The sequence below is a fragment of the Mesocricetus auratus genome, unplaced genomic scaffold (assembly GCF_017639785.1).
Source record: "Mesocricetus auratus isolate SY011 unplaced genomic scaffold, BCM_Maur_2.0 Super-Scaffold_100026, whole genome shotgun sequence".
In the NCBI taxonomy this organism is placed as follows: Eukaryota; Metazoa; Chordata; class Mammalia; order Rodentia; family Cricetidae; genus Mesocricetus; species Mesocricetus auratus.
Genome location: NW_024429207.1, coordinates 25,280,543 through 25,302,929, shown reverse-complemented (window position 1 = coordinate 25,302,929; position 22,387 = coordinate 25,280,543). Strand labels below are relative to the sequence as shown.

Below are 22,387 nucleotides of genomic sequence, written 5' to 3'. Positions count from 1 at the left end.
AGGGAGAGAGGTAGGGAAGAAGGAAGAAAGATCTGTGCTCTGGGTTTAAAAAGAAATGCCTTGGAAATGTGCAAACATGGCCAGATGATATATAGATGTGTGCTTTAATTTTCACTACTTGTTTAGTCTGGGGAATGCAAACACAGGCAACAGAAATGGTTCTGCTTGCTAATGCTGGAAAACATGGTTTGAGGAAATATATATATTGACTGGAAAAAAAAGTCCTCCAATTCAGGACCACCACAATTCCCAAATGAACTAATGAATAAACAAGACTGAAATTATGCAGACAATGAGAAAAAGCTGCACTTAATTAGGCGATATTACTAGTAATTATAGTCTCATAAATTCATCAAGAATTTCAGATTGACACTGTCAAATATAACACATACTAGATTAAAAAAAAAAAAGCAGGGCATGCTGATCCCAAAATTCATTAGGCACTGTCAGAATGACTGCAAGTTCAAGTACAGGCTATGTTGCATGGCAAGGCTAGTCAAGGTACACAGTAAGACCTTGTCTCAAAAATACCGAAGGTGAAAAAAAAAAAAATACCGAAGGTGAGGGATACAGTTCAGTAGGAGAATGCTTGCCCAGCATACACATGGTTCTGAGGTTCTTCCTTAGCACAGGAGAGGCAGGGGAAGAAGTACACATTTTATGAACATGAGACCATGACCAGAGCACACAGAGAACTTGCAGAAAGAAAAATGTCGGCCGGGTGGTGGTGGTGCACGCCTTTAATCCCAGCACTCGGGAGGCAGAGGCAGGCGGATCTCTGTGAGTTCGAGGCCGGGCTGGACCGATAGCCTCCGAAATACAGAGAAACCCTGTCTCGTAAAAACCAAAAAAAAAAAAAAAAAAAAAAAAAGAAAGAAAGAAAAATGTCATAAAAAAAAGAGCATTACGAAATTGATCATGAGCCTGACAGTGGTGGCACACTCATTTAATCCTAGCATTCGGGAGGAAAAGGCAGGTGGACCTCTGTGAGTTTGAGGCCAGTCTGGTCTACAGAGTGAGTCCCAGGACAGCCAAGGGCTGTTACACAGAGAAACCTGTCTTGAAAAACAAAAACAATAACAACAACAAAAACAAACAACAAAATAATCTGATCATAAATAGTTACAGAGAATGGGTATTCTATGGAGTATTTTTTATGATATTTCCAAGTATAAATTTTTTCTTAATTCTAAATTAGATATGCTAATAATGTTCAGTGATTTTTTTCCTTCAAATAATATTCTCCACTTCTTTCTACTTTTCCCTCTAAATATATTACTGATCATTTCATATTGCATATCTTTTAAGAATACGTTTTTGGCTATACTTATTTTGAGTAACTTCAATCCATGGTAAGTTCAATATTTCAGAAAGTTCCTTAAGTGTGCCATATAATTGAAACTTCTATAAGAGATTACTGAGAAGAGAATATATCCACCAAAGAGACTTGTAAGTCACTCATGATGTACAGGATTAAGACATTTGCTGAAGAGCCTGATGATCTGAGTTCACTACCCAGAGCCCACATGGTGAAAAGAGAGAGCAGATTCTTGCAGGCTGTCCTAGAACCTCCACATCATATTGAGGCATACCTATATCCCAGACAACCAAATAAATAAAATGTAATAAAAATAAGTATAGAAACAGCTAAGAGTCATGTGGACGTTAAATAAGAATGAACTCTACAGGCTCATATATTTGAATGCTTAATCACCAAGGAATGGAAATTTGGAAAGGATTAGAAGGATTCAGAGGTGGTCTTATAGGAGAAAGTGTGTCACTGGGGGTGGGTTTTGGGGTTTCAGAAGCTCAAGCCAGGCCCAATGGCTCACTATCTCTTCATGCTGCCTGCAGATCAGAATGTAGAACTCTCAGCTACTTCTCCAGCACCATGTCTGCATGTATGCCACCATGCTTCCCGCCATGATGATAATAATTGACTAAACCTCTGAAACAGCAAGCAAGACCCCAATTAAATGCTTTCTTTTACAAGAGTTGCCTTGGTAATGATGTTTCTTCACAGTGACTAAGACAAATCACAAAAACAAAAGTTGGTAGAGTATTAACTTGATTTTGGCCAAAAAGCTTAGAAGTTATTGACAGTTTAAAAAAGCTGTGTATTGTGGTATGGCCCTTGCAGAGCAGCACCAAGAAGAATTCTGCTTGTGTTCTCTTACCTGTCTCTTGTATGTCTCAAGCTGACCTCGGGCTGCATTAGCCTTTCTTAATTCTTCCTCTAGACTGACAGTGTTCTGCATGTACATAGTATTTTTTTCTTCTAAGAGTTTAACCTGTCGTCTCAAATCCCCAAGGTCTTCCAGCTTCTTTTTATAAGATTCAACTTGACCTTCTAGTTTAGATACTTTATCAGAAGAGTGTCTAAAATGAGATGGGAAATTAGTCATAAACAATCCACATATGTAAGCTGTTTCAGACAATGTTAAAATAGGAGACAGATCAGGACTTAGCATGCATTCAATTATAAAACCTAAAGTGAATCTAGGTTTTGTTACATTAAGAAAAAAAACATAACCTAAATTACAGAAGAACATGTCATTAATAATGTCTAAAACATTAAGGAGGGTCAAAAGGAGGGTAACCAGCAAAATCACACTTAGCAGAAAAGTAAAATAAATTGTGAAATGTCCAAATGATTTGGCAACTACTATGTTATCAGTGAATCCCAGTTAAGATTTCAGTAGAGAAATGGAGACAGAGACTGACAAATTTTAGAGGGTTGAGAAAAGCATACGTAGTGTAGGATTCAAGAGAAATGAATACTTGGTACAACACGGTCCCTCTGTAGACAAGAATGCTTGAGAACGTCAGAGTGAAGGCCTTAGTACAGGAGAACACAGAAGAAAACAATGCAAGGGGCCATCGAAAGTTAACAGTGTACGGTTGCTTCCTCTCGGTAGGGATGGGGTGTGGTGGGTAGCAGACAGATGAGAAGAGTTATAAAAACATTTAACAGCCATTAGAGAAAGGGGAGACAGGACTATGTACTAGTAGTGAGTAGCAGGCCAGGGGTATCCTTAAAAACAAAAGGGGGATCCCAAAGAGGATGAGACTGCGAAAGAAACAGAATGGTGAGCAGTGAGGCACCTACACAGAGAATACTTGACAGGAAGGAGAAAATAGCCAGCAAAGAAATGAAGCCAGTATTTAGGACAAAGACCAAGGGCACAGAGGGCGCAGAATTAAATAAGAGCAGTAAGAAAAAAGAAAAAAGCCAGTGCTGGATAAGTGTGAAGGGATGGCCATGGGTATTTAACATTTAACTGACAAGTATTTGCCTTATTAATTTAAGTGCTTATAAAGCCACTTAGTTACTCACTGAAGCTTTAAACACTGTGCTCAGAGATGCCAGAGTCTGTGACATCTCAGATGGAGCTGTTCTGAGTAGCAGTGAGTCTGATACTCCAGAAGGGAAGCCGTTTACCTGAGAACGTCTATTTCATCCTTTAAAGACTGGGCTTCATCTGCCAAAGTGGTTAGTTCATCATTCTGCTGCCGAAGCTCAGAGATTTCCTTTTCTAACTCCTCACAGCGTATTCGATAATCATCTTTCGCTGCTTCTAGTCTGTAACCAAAACAAAATAGAAGCACTATTCAGTGTGTCGTAATTCTACTTAAAAGAATAAAAAAAAAAAAAAAAAAAAAGACAAAGCATGTGAATGCACTCTTCTTGGCATGTCCCTCACCTCTGGAGCCACAAACTACCCTGTCACATCTGTCATGAAGACAGGTGTGATTGTGTAAAGTACTCACATCAGGGGACAAGAGGAGAGGTTCCCAAATTTTTAACTGAGAATATATATCAAGTAAAGAAAAGCCATACTTAGGTCATTATAAACTAATGTTAACATTTTTGGTGCCTATCACCCAGTCTTACTTCTGTCCAGACTATTTTCCCCAAACATGATTTAATACTATCCCCATATAATTAAACAGATTTGTTTTGTTGGCATATAACCTTCCTTTGATTGCAAGGTCCTTCCTGTCTCCTGTCCAAAGTATTTCATGAAGTTGACTACTTACTTTTAATTTGTAAATTTTATATAGTTCAACTGAATCTCAAACGTTGTAGTTAATTGCTTTTAGTGAACATTTTGGTATTTCTTTCTTTTAATCTTACATTTTCTTCCTTAAAGATTTATTTACTTATTTATTCATTTACTCATCCATCCATCCATCCATTTATTTATTTATTTATTTATTTATTATGTGTATAGTATTCTGCCTCCATTATGTCTGCATGCCAGAAGAGGGCACCAAATCTCATTATAGATGGTTGTGAGCCATCATGTGGTTGGGAATTGAACTCAAGATCTCTGGAAGAGTAGTCAGTGCTCTTAATCTTTAAGTCATCTCTCCAGCCCCTAATCTTACATTTTCTTATTGCTGATTGGGGGGAGGCAGCCTCCAAGCACAGGGCAGCATAGGACTCAAAGGGAAATCCACAGTGTAGGCAGGGACTACTTTTCTATCTGAGGGAGTTAGGGAAAGACACACTCTGTCTTGATGGTTTCCTTCTTTATTTTCTACTCGTTAGTGTTCCTACTGTATTCTTTCTTTGGTGGTTGATGAAAAAAAAGGCACTTTAAGATGAAATTTTAAGGCCTATGTGACAAAAAGAAGGTCCAGCCTCTTCTGACAGACTGAACTGGACTGGACTGGACCCTGAACAGCCATACAAAGGCTTATTTATTGATTGTTACACTTGCGCGTCTTACTGAAGAAGAGCACCGCATGCCTCTATGACTCTAGTCCCTTTTACGCATCACATACAATACGCAATATCGCAAGAACCTCAGGTGTGCCTGAGCATCTTGTGACCAAAGCCATGAGATGGCTGCAAAGCCCCTTCAGCAAAACAATTCTTCAAAATCAGAGTACTTCTAAAACACAGCTGTTCATTCTAATATCCACCCCATACAGTGATCCTGCTATATTCCTACAGAGTACAGGTAAAAACATGTTTTTCATCTCCCTTACATGATTAAAAACAAAAACACCCCAATAACACATATACATTTACATCTAAGTAATTTGTTAAAGAGTAACAGAATATGAACAAGCAGAAAGTATTTTTTTTTTACCATCAACTCTTTTGTTGACATGCTGCATATAGTAGTTACAAAGATCAATCATTTTACTACTTATCTTGAAAGTTAATCTTATAAGGAATCACAAACCTAAACTTTTATCCATAAAAAACAATCAGTTAGCCGGGCGGTGGTGGCTCACGCCTTTAATCCCAGCACTCGGGAGGCAGAGGCAGGCGGATCTCGAGGCCGGGCTGGACCGATAGCTTCCAAAACAATACAGAGAAACCCTGTCTCGTAAAAACCAAAAAAACAAAAACAAAACCAAAAAAATGAGTCAGCTGTACTTTAGATATTTTGGGTGCATACCCATTCATCAACAGTTTCTTCTATCAGAAGACAAGGGAAGAAATGGGTACAAGGAATTAAACATCACCTTTGATGATCAAACAATCATAGCAAGAAAATACTTCAGCTAGTAACAGTTGGGCTGCTTTGTATTTTTGACCTCAGCTATGTGTCCTTGTGAACTTTAGATTGTTTTCTGGGGTTTTTCATCTTAAAACCTTAAAGCTATTATCAAAACATCTGAAGTTATTATAAGGGTTTGTTTCAGTTAATGATGCACACTGAAACCTGTGATTTCATCTTTCAGCATTAAGATTAAAGGAATTTGAGCCAGCCTGGCTCCTGGGACTCAATTGTTTCTCTTAATCATTAACTTGAGCTATGATCTATGTAGCTCCTTAAGCCCTAACTGTGCAACAATTCTTCATATTTACTTTTATTCATCAAAACTCTGTATAGCTAACATTATTATTATGAATTAGACAGTACATCTTAGGGAGGAATCATTTTTATAACCCACAGATGAAAATACCCAGTAAAATGAGATGTTTCCATGAGATAAACACATTCATTACATTACAGGCAGTGGGAAATCTGCCCCACACCCATTCAACCATGCCAGATCAGAGAAAGATAACAGCAGCAAACATGTAATGGCACAAGAGAAACAAAAGGCATTCTGGACCCATGGTCTTGGGGCCTTGCCTAACTGAGGCTGAACCATCAGAGTCTCCCCCTGGTAGGCTGACACCTTGAACTTCAATTGCCACCTGCTGCTCCTCAGAAATGGCCACTGAACACCTTTTAGTATGTGACAAAATGTTGAAACTTAAACCCAATTTTATCTGCTACAGTAATTCGTTTTACTAAGGATGATTTTAGATTTGGGAGCCAATTTCACTATTTTCTTTTTTTAAAGTATAAAATTAAAAAATAATTTTATGTGTATGGCTGCTTTGCTCGCATGCATGTCTGTGTACCACTTTTGTGGCTGGTGCCTGTGGAGGCAAGAAGAGGGCATTGGACCCTGAAGGTCTGAAGTTACAGATGGTTGTGGAGCAACATGTGGGTGCTGGGAATCAAACACAGGTCCTCTGTTAAAAACGGAAAGTGTTCTGGAGTGCTAAGCCATCTCTCCAGACCATTCATTTCATATTTTCTGATTATTTCAACTTACCTTCTGTACTTTACTAGCATTCTTCCTGCCTTTCTCTCAATGTTTTGCTTGCCTTTGCTTCCCATAGTGTTCCTAGGCAGGCACTGATAGGGCAGCTTTGGGAATGCAAGCTTGTGCTTGGTTTCTTCCCTTCACTCACTGTTATTTTGCAGTTGAAACATCTGTGCCTTCAGAGTATATAGCTTTGATGGAATTTTCCTAGATGTGAAGGAAATTTTATGATGTGTGTGAAGAATCTGAGAAGCGGTTTCATTATACAGTCACCTGGGTCTGCAGTTATCCACAAGTCCTAAAACTCTGATTTTTAACTGTGTGTGTGCATGTATGTGTGATAAAGGATAACTCTTGGTTAGGGTTGGCTCCCTTCTTTCACCATGTAGGTTCTGTGGAGTGAACTCAGGCAGTAAGGCTTTGGAAACAAGCACCTTTACTAGCTGAGCCATCCAGACTCCCCCTATTTGCTTTAAAAGACTGTTTAAAATCTAAAACATAGAGTGTAATGAGTGGTCTTTTACCTGAATGTTTCCTCTTGAAGCTGCTCTAACTGAGTCTGAAGTTGCAAATGTCTTCTTCCTGCTGGACTATTGGGATCTTCTATAGAATCAGACTGATTGAGTCGTTCCATTAATATCTGATTTTCTGCCAATAAACTACTTTTTTCCTCTTGCAGTGCTGCAACCTGTTGGAATTGGAAGGGCAATGGTTACTCAGCTCAAACTCTTGTGAATTACCATTATTAATTAAAGATGCTTTATTTTTGAGATAGGCTCTTACTATGTATCCCTGGCTGACCTAGAACTCACTATGTAGACCAGGCTGGCCTCTGTCTGCTGTAGATCTGTCTGCTGAGTGCCACCTCATTCAGACAAACAATCTCTATTGAAAACATCTACATTATTTTGAATGTCATGCATACAAAGCAGCTTTAAGAGTAAGAATTTTAAAAATTAATTTCTATTTCTTGTGAGATAGGATCTTGCTACATTTCTCAGGTACTTCAAATTCTTGGGGTCAAGTGATCCTACTGCATCAGCCTCCCAAGAAGCTGGGATTTTAGGTCTAGGCCATCATACCTGGCTTTGTCATATTTGAAATCAGACCTCATCAAAGACATACAGATGGTAAATAAGCATAAAGTTACTAGTCAGCAGTTGTCAAGTAAATGCAAACCACAAAATTATCAATTCAACTCTCATGACAATGGATACAGTTTAAAAAGAATGAACCAACTGTTGGCAAACATGAACCCAAGGTCTCAGACCCTTGTGATCAGAATATAAACTATGAAGGCAGCCTGGTATATAGAGTGAGTTCTAGGACAGCCAGGGCTACACAAAGAATACAAAATACTTCAAACACTTTGAAAGAAATCGACCTCCTGAACCCACAGAAAAAGCCAGATGTTGCCATGAATGCTTACAGTTCCAGTGTTGAGGGGCTGTGACAGGTAGATCCTGGAGCTTGTTGGCCTGTCACCTTAGCCAAAACTTTGTTGAGAGACCCTGTCTCAAATGAATATGGTGGGCAGTGAGAGAACAGAGCAGCAGGACACTCAGAATTTTCCCCTAGCTTCTGCAGGCACAGGTAAAGTACCCCAGTGCCCTGTAACACACCCAAAGAAAAAGACACCCACCCCCACTGAAAGTATGGAAGTGAGTTTAATGACACATGTACAGTCAAGCACCGATAAGAATTCTCTTTTTTTTTCCTTCTGGAATTTTAATATTCATGTGTAATGAGTTTAATTAAATTACAAAAAAGGCAGGTAACATCTTTATACGTCACTCTTCTAAATCAGAACCCTATTTGCTTGTTTTTCTTTTTTTTTTTTTGTCTTATTAGGTTATATTATAGTGAAACTGTACCATGTGACAATCCCCAGTATATTTGATGGTATTTGTGGTAGTATACACATAGAACCTCTTACCTGCATATCCAATTCGTGGCATCTTTGAGCAATTTCTTCCTTTGCTGACAAAGCTTCATTTAGTTCTTCTGTAGTTTTCTTCAACTAGTTAGAAACAACAACAAGGCATAAGAAAGTTTCAATATGAAATGAAGACATTACATAGAGGTAACACAGAATTAAAACATTTTTACTTCTTGGGAGGTAGTGTTGGGGAAATCAAGACTCTCCCTAATAAAGAATAAAGTAAACCACTTTTATTTTTCTTTTGTTTTGGGCTTTTTGCTGAGAGTCTCATTATGTAGCTCTGGCTGGCCTGAAATTTCCTACATATACTAGAAAGAATGGCCTCAAACTTGGAGAGATCTGTCTGGCTCTGCCTCATGAGTACAGGGATTAAAAAGTATGCCACCACACCTGGATGATTTTGATTCTTAACAAACATTTCCATGTCTATTTACTTATTACTATAAATTCTATGTTAGCAAATTATAAAAACACTGACGAAAATTAAATTTGTCTATTTCATATATATATAAGCCTCTGTCTAATAGAGATACAAAACCAAAAATATAACCACAACAGCAAGGAAACAATACCACAAAGAGAAAGGCAAATTATAGCTTGGGTTAAAATTATATCATGTCCAAAGATTTTCTTATATAACATTTAGAAACCCTGAGCCAAAAATAAGAGAAAGGAAAAGATACAAAGTTCTGCTCATGCAGAATACTGTAAACCAAAAACTGACTATAACAGCATTTCATGCTTAAAAATACATTGCCAAGTTCTTTTTCAAATACAGTAGTAACTCCCAGCCAAGTGTGGCAATACACTCCTTTAATCCCAACACTAGGAGTCAGAGGCAGGTTGATCTCTGTGAGTTTGACGCCAGCCTGCTCTATACAGCAAATTATGAAATAAGAAGAAAATAATGACTAGAAAACAAATTATTACAAATTAAGGGAATTTGTTTTAAAGTAGGCTATGCAACACTACCATATTTTTTCTGTACCACATTAATTCATTTCTCTATGTGTGAGCATGTGAGCACACACATGCTCACCAGGGTGTGCATACCAAAATCAGGACAATCTCATGTATTGTGTTCTCTCCTGGGGGTAGAACTTAATCACACTTGCCAGCAAGTGTCCTTCCCTGATGAGATACCTCACTGGCCCATGCAGTAATACTTTTAATACAAAGTCTAAGCTTAATTATAATTTGTAATATCAATTAGCAAAATAGCTTTAAGTTCTTAAACTTAGGCAAAACATGAACTTTTTTATCAATGTATTCCATAAGCAATACCTGGCGATCCAGATCAACATAGGCGTCGTTCCCAGCAGAGACAGGAGATTCTTTACTCATTAGCTGAAATTAAGATTTAAACGATTATGAGGCAAAAGGCATTCTAAGTAATACAACAAAAAGAGCGCCCAGAAACTACTAAAACAACAACAAATTAAAACACCAAGCAAGTAATTGTTTTCTGTAACTAATTCTTCTAACTGTTTTTCACTCCAAGTAATGTCTACACTTAAAATTAAACATGTGAAATCTGGTGCTCATTTTCTCTGAGAGCGCCAGCTGTAAGAATCAAGCATAACTCATTCTTAACACTATGTTAGGAGCAAGGCTAGACATTTAAAAACAGTGACTTTTCAGTAAGAAGAGCAACAGCAAGTACGTCTTTCATTCTAAATAATAAATGTGGAAAGGGGGAGTCATGTTCTTCAGTGGTGTGCCCACTGTTAAGCTGGCCATGCTCCACCCACACTCCTGCAAGCAATCCTAATTAACACAGTGGATCAGCAGTGGCAACAATACCCTTGCCCCCAAACGAGTTTTGAAAACAGGAAAAGGATTTATTGGGAAGGAGTTCAGTAAGAGGAGAATGAGAGAGTGTAATGGGGGGCAGGGTGTCAAAAGGACCAAAATGTATTCATGTATAAAACTAACAAAGGATAAGATTCAGAGAGACCGTGAAGTTAGACATGTCTCTCAGTGGCACAGTGCTTGCTTAGCCTGTGCAAGGCCTGGGGCCACATACACAGAATTCTAGCAACAGCAGCACAACAAAACTGGAAAATGAAATGTCCTTTTATGAAAATGCCATAATGAAACTCATTACTTTGTATGTCAACTTTTAAAAAGGAATAAATATGGGCATCACTGTTACCCCAAATTAATGACAGTACACGTACCCCTCCCTGGGTATCTTAGGGAGTATTAGAGTACTCAATACTCAAAGAGTATTAGAGAGGCTTAGAGGCAAGAGCACAGAATTCTCATCATGACACTGTCAGAGCAGCCTCACATGCCTCGGGTCCTCATGTTCTGTGTGGAGGACAGAGTGGGAGGACAGTTAGAAATATGCAGCTATTATATTGCGAGATATTTTGGTTTCAGACTTTACCTTTGCTCTTTTGAAAATACTAAAATTTACAGAAGATTTTCTGAATTAAAAAAAACCTAGTATCCATGTAGAAGAAAAAAAAAACAAAGAAAATAATAAATGTTATTTTACCACCAAGAAAGAAACACTTTGAAAAATTTGAGATATGTGGGAATTGGCTGCCTGTATTAACCACAGCCCAAGCAGAGTTAAAAAAAAAAGGCAAATGCAGTAATATATGATAAAATCTGTAACAGAGGATGGGAGAGAAGGGAATGCCTCGGTTTTTCCCCCTTCTTCTTTTTCTCCTATTTTCATCCTTATCCCCACACAGCAGCTATTGCTCTCGGGAAAGCTAAACATCCCATTCTAAACGTATCCTTCTCTCACTGCAGTATTTTATCTGATTTTATGTAGATCTGTACCTCAGCTTCCCCGAACTCCTGGTACTATCTTGCTTATTATTCTTAGATGTCATAGTTTACAGTTCAATTCTCCTTCTTGTGCTAACATTGTCATCTTTGGGGACTTTCCCTCCTTATATCAGGACTCATAGCTCTTGTTTTGTGAACGTGTTTGTTTCCCCCTTTTTGTGAAGACATGATTCCTTATGAACCAGACTGGCCTTGAATTCCATATATAACTGAGGACGACTTTAGCTCTTTTTAAAAGAATTATTTTATTTATTTAAAACACTATATTATTTATGGTATGTAGCATATTTTGGTATACATATTGTGGAATGAATAGCACACCTTTAATTCTAGCACTTGGGAGGCAGAGGCAGGTGGATCTCTGTGAGTTCAAGAACAGCCTGGTCTACAAGAGCTAATTCCAGGACAGCTGGTGCTACACAAAGACATCCTGTGTCATAACACACACACACACACACACACACACACACACACACACACACACACACACACAGAGAGAAACATACTGCGTTATAAAACACACACACACACACACACACACACACACACACACACAAAAACATTAACCTTGATCTCCTTTTCCTGTGTGTTCTTCCTACTAACATCTAAATAGTTAAAAAAGCCTCTTTGAATAGATATCTCTTGGGGCTGAGATATAGCTCACTGGCAGAGCATACTTGGGGACCTGGGTTTGATCTCTGCCACCATCTGCCACCACCACCCCCAGCCCCCTAAATCACTAAATTTCAAGAGATGCTTCTCTAAAAGATACAAGAGAAGTGGCCAACAAAGGCATAAAAGGATGCTCATTATCACTAGTCACTATAGAAATAAACAAACAAATAGAGTAACTATAAAGTACTACTTTATACTTACCAAGAAAGTTACTCCAGAATTCCGTTTCTGGATACTGATACTCAACTCACAATGGGGCCATATGCCCAACCCCCAGTTTCATATGTTAAAAATGTACTGAACACACCTAACGTACTGAATAAACAGATCTGTAACATGGCACACTCTAGAATATTGTTAGCCTTTATGATCATGTAGTTGGATTCCGGAAAATGCAGCATACTGCTGCTGCTACAAAACAACATTCAGGTCCTTTTTCTCTCCCTGGGCTTCCTTCCCTCTCTGCAGGGTCTCATTTAGGCTGACCTTGAATTCCTGACCCTTTTATCTCTATCTCCTGAGTGCTACAATTATAGACTTTCACCGCCATGACCAGCAGGTTGTTGGGTCCCAGCCCCCACGGATCTCTGCATTGCTTGTCAACTGATAACCATAGGTGCATCTTGTTTTCTAGTCCTGGCTTACAGCCTGAGGAAAACATGGACTCTTACACCTGGGGTTTTTCCACTGTGCTGTAAGTCTGTATATAAGACTGCTATACACGCACGCACACATGCAGTCAGATGTCTTGTCTTTTATTTAAATCTGCAGGCTTTCATCTGATACTTGCTGGTGGTGAGGTTCCACTGAGATCGGGAGCCACAGCAGGTCTTGCTTTCCATTTGCTTGTTGGACTCTATAACATTTTATACCTCCCTTAACTCTCTACTTTCCGCTCACCTCACCTCATCCCTCCAAGTTCGGTCTCACTCCTGAGTGACTTTATTTAATGTCCTCATCAAAGTGGTTCCCTTCAGATGGTTCTGATTTTTGCCCTTATAGTACTTTTAAATGAGTTCTTTTTATCTCTCTGAAAACACACACTATATCAGAGAGTATCTTTTCACAACTGTATCCTTAGTAGCTGCTACAGTCTCTGATGTACACTGGGTTTGAACTAAGTGTTTGCTAAATGAATAAAATCAATATGCACACAATAGACACAAGGTACTTAAAAGCTTAATTAGGATATAGGGTTTGTCACAAACAAGTGAAAAGCTCTAATCAACGTACCTCTTGAATGGCTGTCATGACAACGTGCTGGACAGACTCCTCCATCATCATAATGGCTTGAATGTATTCTGAAAACAAGAATAACCTGGAATGTCACTGTTCAAGTTAAGAGATGGCTGATAGGTTGAAGGCAAATACTCTATAAACCCTTATAAGCAGTTTTCTGTGGTTTGATTCTTCCTCAGAATCCCCTATTCATGGCTACTCTACTCCAAATATGTGCCACAAGTAAGCAAAGGCTGAATACCAAAATGTTAACTTTTTTCTAGAGATATTCTGTTTTTGCTTCACATGCATTTGGTTGAGACTAGGTCTTGTGATATCTCACCTTACTCTAAAAGAGTACTGGGATTATTGGGATAGACTACTGTACTTGGCTCCTTTTACCATTTCCTCTAAAGCTGATGCTGTAGGTAAAGGTCAAGGAATGCAGTTTCAGCATGAGTGCACGTTGTAATACATCAGTGAAATAGTGAGACCCTAAGTCAGGGCAAAAAGAACCACATCACTTTTTCTACATACACTATGAAAGTTATCTTTATTATTATTCTTTGTTATATGGTAATGGTAAAAATACTCTGGTTCCATTCTTATGTGACATCAAAGCACTACTTATATAAATTCTTACCTTAATTTTGTTTAGTATACAAAGAAATAACTAAAATGAATTTAAGATAGACACTACTACATAATCGTGGGCTTTAAAATATTATCCTGTACCTTTATATGTAAAGCAGAAATGACACCATTCTCATTTTTACCGGGCCCACACCAGGAGGGTCTCAGTAAAGTCACTCTAGAAGTAATATCCCTTTCCTTTGACAAAGCCCTGCTAACAGTTTCCATTACTTCCAGATCCAACAACGGATGACAGAAGAGGCTTAAGCATTAGAATAAATGAACACGATAGTTACCCTTAGAGTTATAGTACAGAGGCTCTTATGAAATGTACAAACACTGTCCTTAGACATGTCTACTGGAATGCTGCACATAATCCTCTCCCCAGCAGGTTAACTTGGTTTTTGTTTTAACAACACCATGTGATATTATGGCATCAAACACAAGAACTAGCACATCTAGGATGACTATCAGGTCCTCAAAATTAAAGACTATGAATGAACATGGAAGACAAGATACAGTGGCATTGGTATGGGGAAGGGAGGTTTAATGGCAACTACTGGAGATGAAGGAAGTAACAGTAAAAAGAGGTCAGGACATTAGTAGGTATGAGAGGGGAAGCGTTAGTTAAGAAGCGGTGTTGCCACGTCAAGGCCCTTCCCCGCGAACACCGTAAAGTACTAAGTGATAAAATGATGATGACAGTTAAATTAATATGCACTGCTTTAAAACCTTAAAATTAAAAACACAATTATGTATGATTATTTGGTACATACCCATGAGGCAATGCTGGCGAATAAGGCATAAGGGAGCTTACCCTCAATTTTATCTGCTCAAAAATTTTTAGTATGATTTAATACAAAGAATAGAAAGTTTGGAAGAAATAGGTGTAGGTGTGTAGGGGTGTGTGTGTGTGTGTGTGTGTGTTTCTTCTACATCTAGCACATTCAATACAAGTAAGAAATTTGGGGAATCTTATAATATTTATAAGTCCCAACCTCTAATCTATAAAAAGCATTTTGTTTTGCTTTGTTATTGCTTAGTAGAGTAGCAGAATGAAGGCAGATACCATGGGGTGGCGAGATAGTTCAATAAGTAAAGATGCTTGCCAACCAAGTCTGGTGAGTGGATTCTGATCCTAGGGCCCAGAGTGGAAAGAAAGAACTGACTTTCACAACATATTCACCGATCTCCACATGCACTTTGTGGCAAATACTGTGCTCCCCATAAATACATGTTAAAAAATCCTACCACCCCCCAACAAATCCCAAATACAAGGTCGATGTTATTATCAATGTACCTTCTACTATTAACCTGTCTTTTAAATGTATTATTTTATTTGCCCCCAACTAGAGGTCAGCAAAGACAAATACAGTCATACTCTCACCAACTACTTTTAGCTTTTTCAATCAGAAACAATGGCTAAACACAAAGCAAATGCAGACACAGTTTCATTCAGTCTTCATAGCTAAGAAATTCTGTGGACAAGGACAAAGGCAGAGAATATCTCCTCCATGGTAGGTAGTCAGTTGCTGGAGCACTTCTGAGAGCTTCCTATTCTATCTTCCCATATTATATATTCAGTGACAACTAATGATTAACAATGAAAAACTCACTTAGCTCTCTACTGTATTCCTGAAACCAAGTCTGGGTAGGTGAGAGATTAAAAATCCTGTTCAACTGGAACCTTCCTTCTTTCTGACTGGCTAGCTTTTATATAATGCTGGAATGTGCTGTACAGAAATTTAAGGGATATAAGTCACCAACTGTTTTAACCAGTTGTGAACTCTGCTAATAACAACACCTTGCCAGACATATGTGACCACTAGTGCAATAGTAGCCTGAGTGTTATGGGAGTAATCAATCACGTTCTACCTGGATTTGGGGCCCGCGCCACAGGAGGAAATTATATTTGGTATTGTAATTCTGGTCAAAAGCTCATGGCTGGGGAGGTCCATGGTCCCTGGATGGGGTGAACTTACTACTGTTGTTTTGCTATATGAAACTGATGTCAGACAGTCGTCTAAATATCTATGCTTATACACACAGATTAGTGCTGTTCTCTTGGTCAGAAAAGCTTCTGTTTTCAGTGGGCAATGATTAACACAGAGAGATTCATAACTGAGTAAGGGCTGATGTGTGCTCAGTCCTAGAATGAGACATCTGTCTCATCCCTCCAAGGCTCCAGGGACACTGTGGGGAGGGGGGGGGTCAAAGAAGAATGTAAGCACTAGAGGACAGGGAAGAATACTGTGAACTGCTGGTACACCCATGAACCCATACCAATAATGGCTACCTGGACTAGATTGGGGCTATCAATGTGCCATCATTTAAAAAAGACTTTTAAAAGAAATACAGTTTAAGAAAAGAAGAGCAATCCTAAGAATGGGAGGGAGTTAGTGAGCTGAGAGAAAAAAACCCCCAATTCTATGATGACTATTACACTTATTCATTACTAGAATACGAAAAAAGTACAAAAAACAAGTACAAACTTGATTTACATTATCAGATGTGGAGGAAATAAAAGTGAATGAGACATGGCTGCTTCGAACAAAAAACCAAAAACTCAGTTTCAATCTAAAATAATTACAAAATACTACTTATTATTCTGAAAAGCCCCTGACCCCCTGTTCTCCAGCAACATTTCTCTCAATTCCTTCTTTACTATACAATTATAGTTTTGTGGGATTTTGAAGGTTCTGAAAGATGACTTGAGTTATTTATTATTTTGAGTTTTCTTAACCAGCTATCCTTCAGAGATTTACTTAAAAAAAAACTTCCTTAACACCATATCTAGACTCTCCCACTACATCTTACCTTCAGAGCATTTATCGTTACTCTGTAAATACTTGTACTATGATTTTTTCAAGCTCCATGAAGGCAAACTTTGTGTCTATTTTGTTTGGTATTGTAGTCCTCTTCCGTAACATCAGTTCAAGAAATATTTGTGATCTGGGAAGATGACCCAGTGAGTAGAAGTGCTGTGCCAGCATTAGGACCCAAGGTAGAATCTCTAGCACCCAAATAATGCCTGCAACCCCACAACTGGGAGCATACAGGCAGAGTTTAAGAACTCTCTAGCCAGCCAGCCTATCCAAAATGGCGTGTGTGTGTGTGTGCGCTCGCGCACGCACGCACATGTGCGCTTAAGTTTGCATGACATCCTGTCATAAAGAATAAAGTGGACAATAGAAGATGAAATCCAATATTCTCGTCTAGCCTCTGTATGCAAATGCATGAGAGGCACATGTATGTGCATGCACTACACACACACACATACACACACACACAGAAACACCCTCCCAAAGCATAAGTGATCTTCATACAAATAAGTCACATTTTACAAAGGGATTAAAAAAACCCTACAAACAAAAAAAATCACATTATTACTTATGTATCAAAGCTGGCCTTACAAACTTGAGTTGTTCTACACATAAAAATAGTGTACTTTTTCTAAGATTTGCAATCTGAATTTAACTATTAAAAACTTGCTAACTTCTCTAAGTCTATTAGTGGTTTTACTAATTTACAGTCCATATATTTATAGAATGAGTATGACTCATCCTATAAATGCCACCTAATAAATGGCATTTAAAAATTCACTTGCAATGGAAAATTAGTTTTCTCCAATGGCTCTCACTGGGTATATTAAACCACATTGAAGGACAGGCTCCATGCCCAGCACTATATGATCAACATAAAATTAACTTAATGGTTCATTTTTGCCTCTCATTCCTTTGATTGGACAAAATATTTTTTCTCACCCATCTTTTGTCTGTATATTATGGTTGATCATCTTGTGTTTATATGGATTTCAGTTGTGTGTGTTTTTTTGTTTGTTTTTTTCTTTAAAGAAAGAAAGAAAGGAGGAGTTGTATGAATGGGGAAATAGCAAAGATATAGGAGGAGTTGGGGAGGAGAAATCATGATCAGAATATAAGGTATGAAAAAGTTTTTCAATAAAATACATGGTGGCTATGGCAGGTGTGGTGACACATGCCTATAATTCCAGCACTCGGCTGGAGGCAGGCAGATCTCTACGGGTATGAGGCCAACATGGCTTACATAGCAAGTTCCAGGCCAGCCAGGGCTACACAGTGAAGATACTGTCTCAAAAAATTTTGGCTATAAGAACTTATAATATACAAATGAAGTAGAATTATTGTTTCAAAACAATATACATAAATATATAATGTATTTCAAAAAATCACATTTCCAAGAAATTAACATTGTTTGAAACATTACTATGTGAAAGATATTGTTTTATTTTACATATTTTGTTACTTAGATCCCTTAATAATCTTGTGAGGTACTAAATATTCATTTACTAAGAAAATGAAATAAAGATTAGATTTGCCCAGTGTCTTTCCATAAACTGTATGAATTCAACTATATTTAAACACAGGGTGACTGAACATGCCTGTGCTCTTATTCTGAAGCACAAAAATATTTCCTAAGCTATCATTTTGCAAACTAAATTAATATTTTAATAATAATAAATACTACTATATCCAATGTAGTTAAAATACATTAAAAGAATGTATTCAGCCAAGTGGTGCTTGTGCACGCCTTTAATTCCAGCACTCAGGAGGCAGAGGCAGGTGGATCTCTGTGAGTTTGAGGCCGGCCTGGTCTACAGAGCAAGTTCCAGAACAGGTGCCAAAGCTACAGAGAAACACTGTCTCGAAAAACAAAACAACAAAAAATAAATAAACAAGCAGAATATATTCAGGCTGGCGATCTGGGGATGTAACTCAATAGTATAGTACATGCTTAGTATGAACAAAGCACTGGTTACACAACCAGCATAAAAAAATAAACATAACAACAATATAAAAACTATTTAATTAGATAGTCTTACAGAAAGGGAAGGAGTATGACCATAATCAAAGTTAGACTACCTTTTAGAACTCATTTAAACTTGAAGGCAAATTACCAGCAAAGCTGTAGAAGATGGGTAGCCATGGAAAGATGCCATTGATCTTGGTGCTCTATATATGAAATATACAATATATACTATTTTCATTAGTTACCTTGCTTCTGTTCACAGTTCACAGCACAGCCTAGAATGAGCTGGAGCATCCTTCCGAGCTCTGCTGCATCAGAATGTTCCCCAATAAGGTTCACATCAGGAAGGGTAAAATCATTAATCTGCTGTCCTAAAATCTGAATGGAGACAGAGAGATTATAATTACATTCATATTTATAGCACCAAATAAAATATTTAATAGAGATCAATTTGCCATCACTTGAAATTCACTGTCAAGGCCAGAGTTGTTTTGCCAACCTCACCCCAACCCCTATTTCTCACACCTAAATTACAACTTAGTCCCTAACCTGATATGTATGTACGCCGAACAAAAATTCATATACTATTGATCTGTTTGTTGTTCTAAGAAAGCTTGGATGTTTGCTCTCTGATGAATCATAACCAGAATGTTCTAAACTAAAGGACATCCAAAACAGTTGGGATTAAAGAGGAATTCACATTACCACAAGTGAGATTCCCCCTTATTACCTTTACTTTGTCTTTGAAAATGTTGGTAGTGAGATATCCTTAACAGGAATGGGAATGGAAAATCCCTTTAATGGAGAATATGTAAAGAAATGGGACTCTTTCTGCCAGTGGAAGCCCTTAGAGGCGAGGGAGATAGACCAGTTGATAGACAGCCAGCCTACTTCCATCCTTAGCACCACATAAACCAGGCATGGTGGTGCATGGCTGTAATCCCAGCATTCAGAAGAGTCAGAGAATCAGAAGTTCAAGGTTACCCTTGGCTATATAGGAATATACCATCAACTCAATTAAATTTAATTCCTCCCATGCATAGGTAAATCACTCTCCAGCAGTAATTAAAAACAAGGGAAAGAAACTGTTCTGCAGCTCATGGAAACCTCAAAAACCAGAAGTTGTTTCTTGTCCTTGAGCCAGGGATGTACTTGTTCCCATCACAAGTCTGTCCTGACTGGAGGCCCAAAATGCCAAAAACGTTCAGAGGCACTGGTTTTTGTTCTGGTTCCTTGTTATCATTCTTCTAGGTTTATAAAGCAAACTAATGAGCACAGCTGCCTGGAAGCTCTGCAGCGATCAGGTGCTTCTCTGATCCTTGAAGGTGTGCCAAAATTCCAGTCTAGTCACCAGGATGTGAAGGTGTTAATGAATACCTTGTGTGTGGGTCAACTGGCCTGACAAGCTCACCTCCCATGCCTCAACCCAGTAAAGTCTTATTAATTCCTAAACAGGGACTGTCAGTTGTAATCCTTTCTTGCTTCCTTTCTCTTAAGCTATCTCCTGTAATAAAACTCCTTTCAAAACTTAACCTTCTGTAGTTTATGACATTCATCTGTGAGTTCACAACACAAAGGACACAGAAGCCACTTACCCGGGGTAGCTTTAGTGACCAGGCACAAAGATGTGCTTATGGGAATAAGAAATATAATAGAAGTTTCAATGGGCAAGCAAGAAAGGTATGCAGTTGTCTCAGGAGTAGATAAAATACATATGCAGTAAAAAGAAAATTTGATTAAGTAATTAAAGAAATCTGAGTAATTAAAGGATCAATCCAGGAGGCTCAAAGGTTCACTGGGAGTTCTACAGAATAAACAGAAAAAATAAATTGGAAAAAAATTTCCTAAAACTAAAACTCGTAGGTGTTCAGTTTTTAAGGACTTGCTAAGTGTTGGTCAGGCAAAAAAACAGAAACAAAAACAAAAAACAAAACGCAAAACCCATGCTAAAAATGCTCCTCACATTTAAGTGCATTTTCATGAACCTTTAGAGATAAATAAAAGCAAATCAACCCCAAATAAAGAGGTTGACAAAAGGGAATGGGAATCCACATGAGAGACTTCAACAGCAAATCTAGAGGAAGCTGGTGAACAATGCTGCAATGGCTTCCAGACACAGCCAAACTAACTCTCAATGAAGAAATAAATGTCAAGGCCTGAACTTCAGCACGTACTTTTCTGAAGTTGAGTGATGGCAGTGTTAGAACATGCTCATCAATATAAAAATAAACCAGGAGCTGGACACTGTGGGCACACGCCTTTAACACCAGCACTCAGAAGGCAGAGGAGGTGATCTCTGTAAGTTTGATGCCAGCCTGGTCTACATATTGTGCGCATGACACCTTGTCTCAAAGTAAACCAGAAAAGAGAAATGCAGGTACACAAGAGTCAGTAAAGGAAATGTGATAGAACACAGGAAGAGGAATTCCCAGACTGAGTACGAAAGGCAATGACAGAACATAAGCTTATTTACTGTTCTTGTTGATTCTAGTTAAGAATGAAAACCCTTATGCTTTATTGCAGGAATCTTAATACGACAGGTACTAAGCCAGAACCCTCTGGAAGCATTCACAAAATAGAGGATATAGGTAACATGTTACTCTTCTAGAGTTGGAAAATACCCTGAATTTTAAAATGGACCTCATCTAAAGGATCTCAGTCAGATTATAGGCCTTCATAAATGTTTCTGTAGGTACATATATGTAGATGTCTACAAAAGTGCTACCATATTGCATATACAGTCCTAATAAAAACATTTTTATGATTGAATACTATTTGTCTAAAAATATTTCATAATTTCCTTGTTGCAAGACATGCGGCTTATTTTCAATTTTGCATTCTATAAAATAACATGGAGGTAGATAGCTCTAAGTAGTTTTATTTTATTCCACTTTTTTTTTGGAAGCCATGAGTCACTATGTTGCCCAGGATGGTTTCAAGCTCCTGAGTAGCTAAGTTTAAAAAAATTCTGAATATAAAGTTACTGTGTTAGGGTTGGAGTGGCTCAGCCTCAGGAAGTTCAATGTCGTCCTTGACTATATAAAAAGGTAGAAGCCAGCCTGTCTATAGGAGATCCTGCTTTTGTTCTTTTTTTAAATACTGTTTCAAAAGATGTATATTTTACAAACCTTTTAAAATAAACAAATATTTTACCTTTATGAAGTATATGAAGCAAAGAAAAGACATATAAGGCAAATAAAGTAAATGCATAAAAAATACAAAATTACAAATACAGCCAGTGATAAAAAAAAAAGGAAGAACACTGACTGATTGGGTTAAAAAAGAGAGCTTGGCAGTGAATCATGTAGTAGGGACTCACTATGTGTAGTTGCAAAACAACTAGCAATGCTGAACGCTTCAGCCCTTGGTATATAACTAGACTTTTAAAAGCAGGTAAGGAAAGCATCAAGCACACTTGTCACCTGCAGGGACTAGACTTATCTCCTCTAAGCACAATGAAGCAGTTAGGTCATACTGACTGGGGTACAGAATGATGCACAGACTGAAAGTCCAAAGCATCCCAAGAAAGGTTTAGTGGAGTATAGTGGGGCACCAGGGTAAGAAAAACAAAAAGATAACAGAAAGAGAAGAGGCATGTACTGAGAAGTATATGAGCCCGGACTTCTCACTGTGAAATACTGATGGCAAACACTCCATCTGAACAGAGTGCAGCACCAAACTACCGTGACATGCAGCAAAGCAGTTCCTAAAATATTGCCATGATCTTGTCTGACAGTTTTTTTTTAATTTCCTTTCCACTGT

The 22,387-nt window shown here is 38.1% G+C and overlaps 1 protein-coding gene across 5 annotated transcripts in view; it reads right to left on the bottom strand.

Annotated features, from left to right (window-relative positions):
- Hook3 (hook microtubule tethering protein 3) overlaps positions 1-22,387 on the bottom strand; it is an 84,080-nt gene that overhangs the window by 32,818 nt on the left and 28,875 nt on the right. For all 5 annotated transcript variants that reach the window (XM_013110839.3, XM_005066577.4, XM_040731797.1 and 2 more), the window contains 7 exons: positions 18,871-19,003; positions 13,220-13,287; positions 9,791-9,853; positions 8,501-8,584; positions 7,089-7,252; positions 3,443-3,583; positions 2,178-2,379 (listed from right to left, as the gene is read on the bottom strand). In XM_013110839.3, coding sequence (XP_012966293.1) covers positions 2,178-2,379; positions 3,443-3,583; positions 7,089-7,252; positions 8,501-8,584; positions 9,791-9,853; positions 13,220-13,287; positions 18,871-19,003 — 855 coding nt within the window. The remainder of the gene's footprint in view (positions 1-2,177; positions 2,380-3,442; positions 3,584-7,088; positions 7,253-8,500; positions 8,585-9,790; positions 9,854-13,219; positions 13,288-18,870; positions 19,004-22,387) is intronic.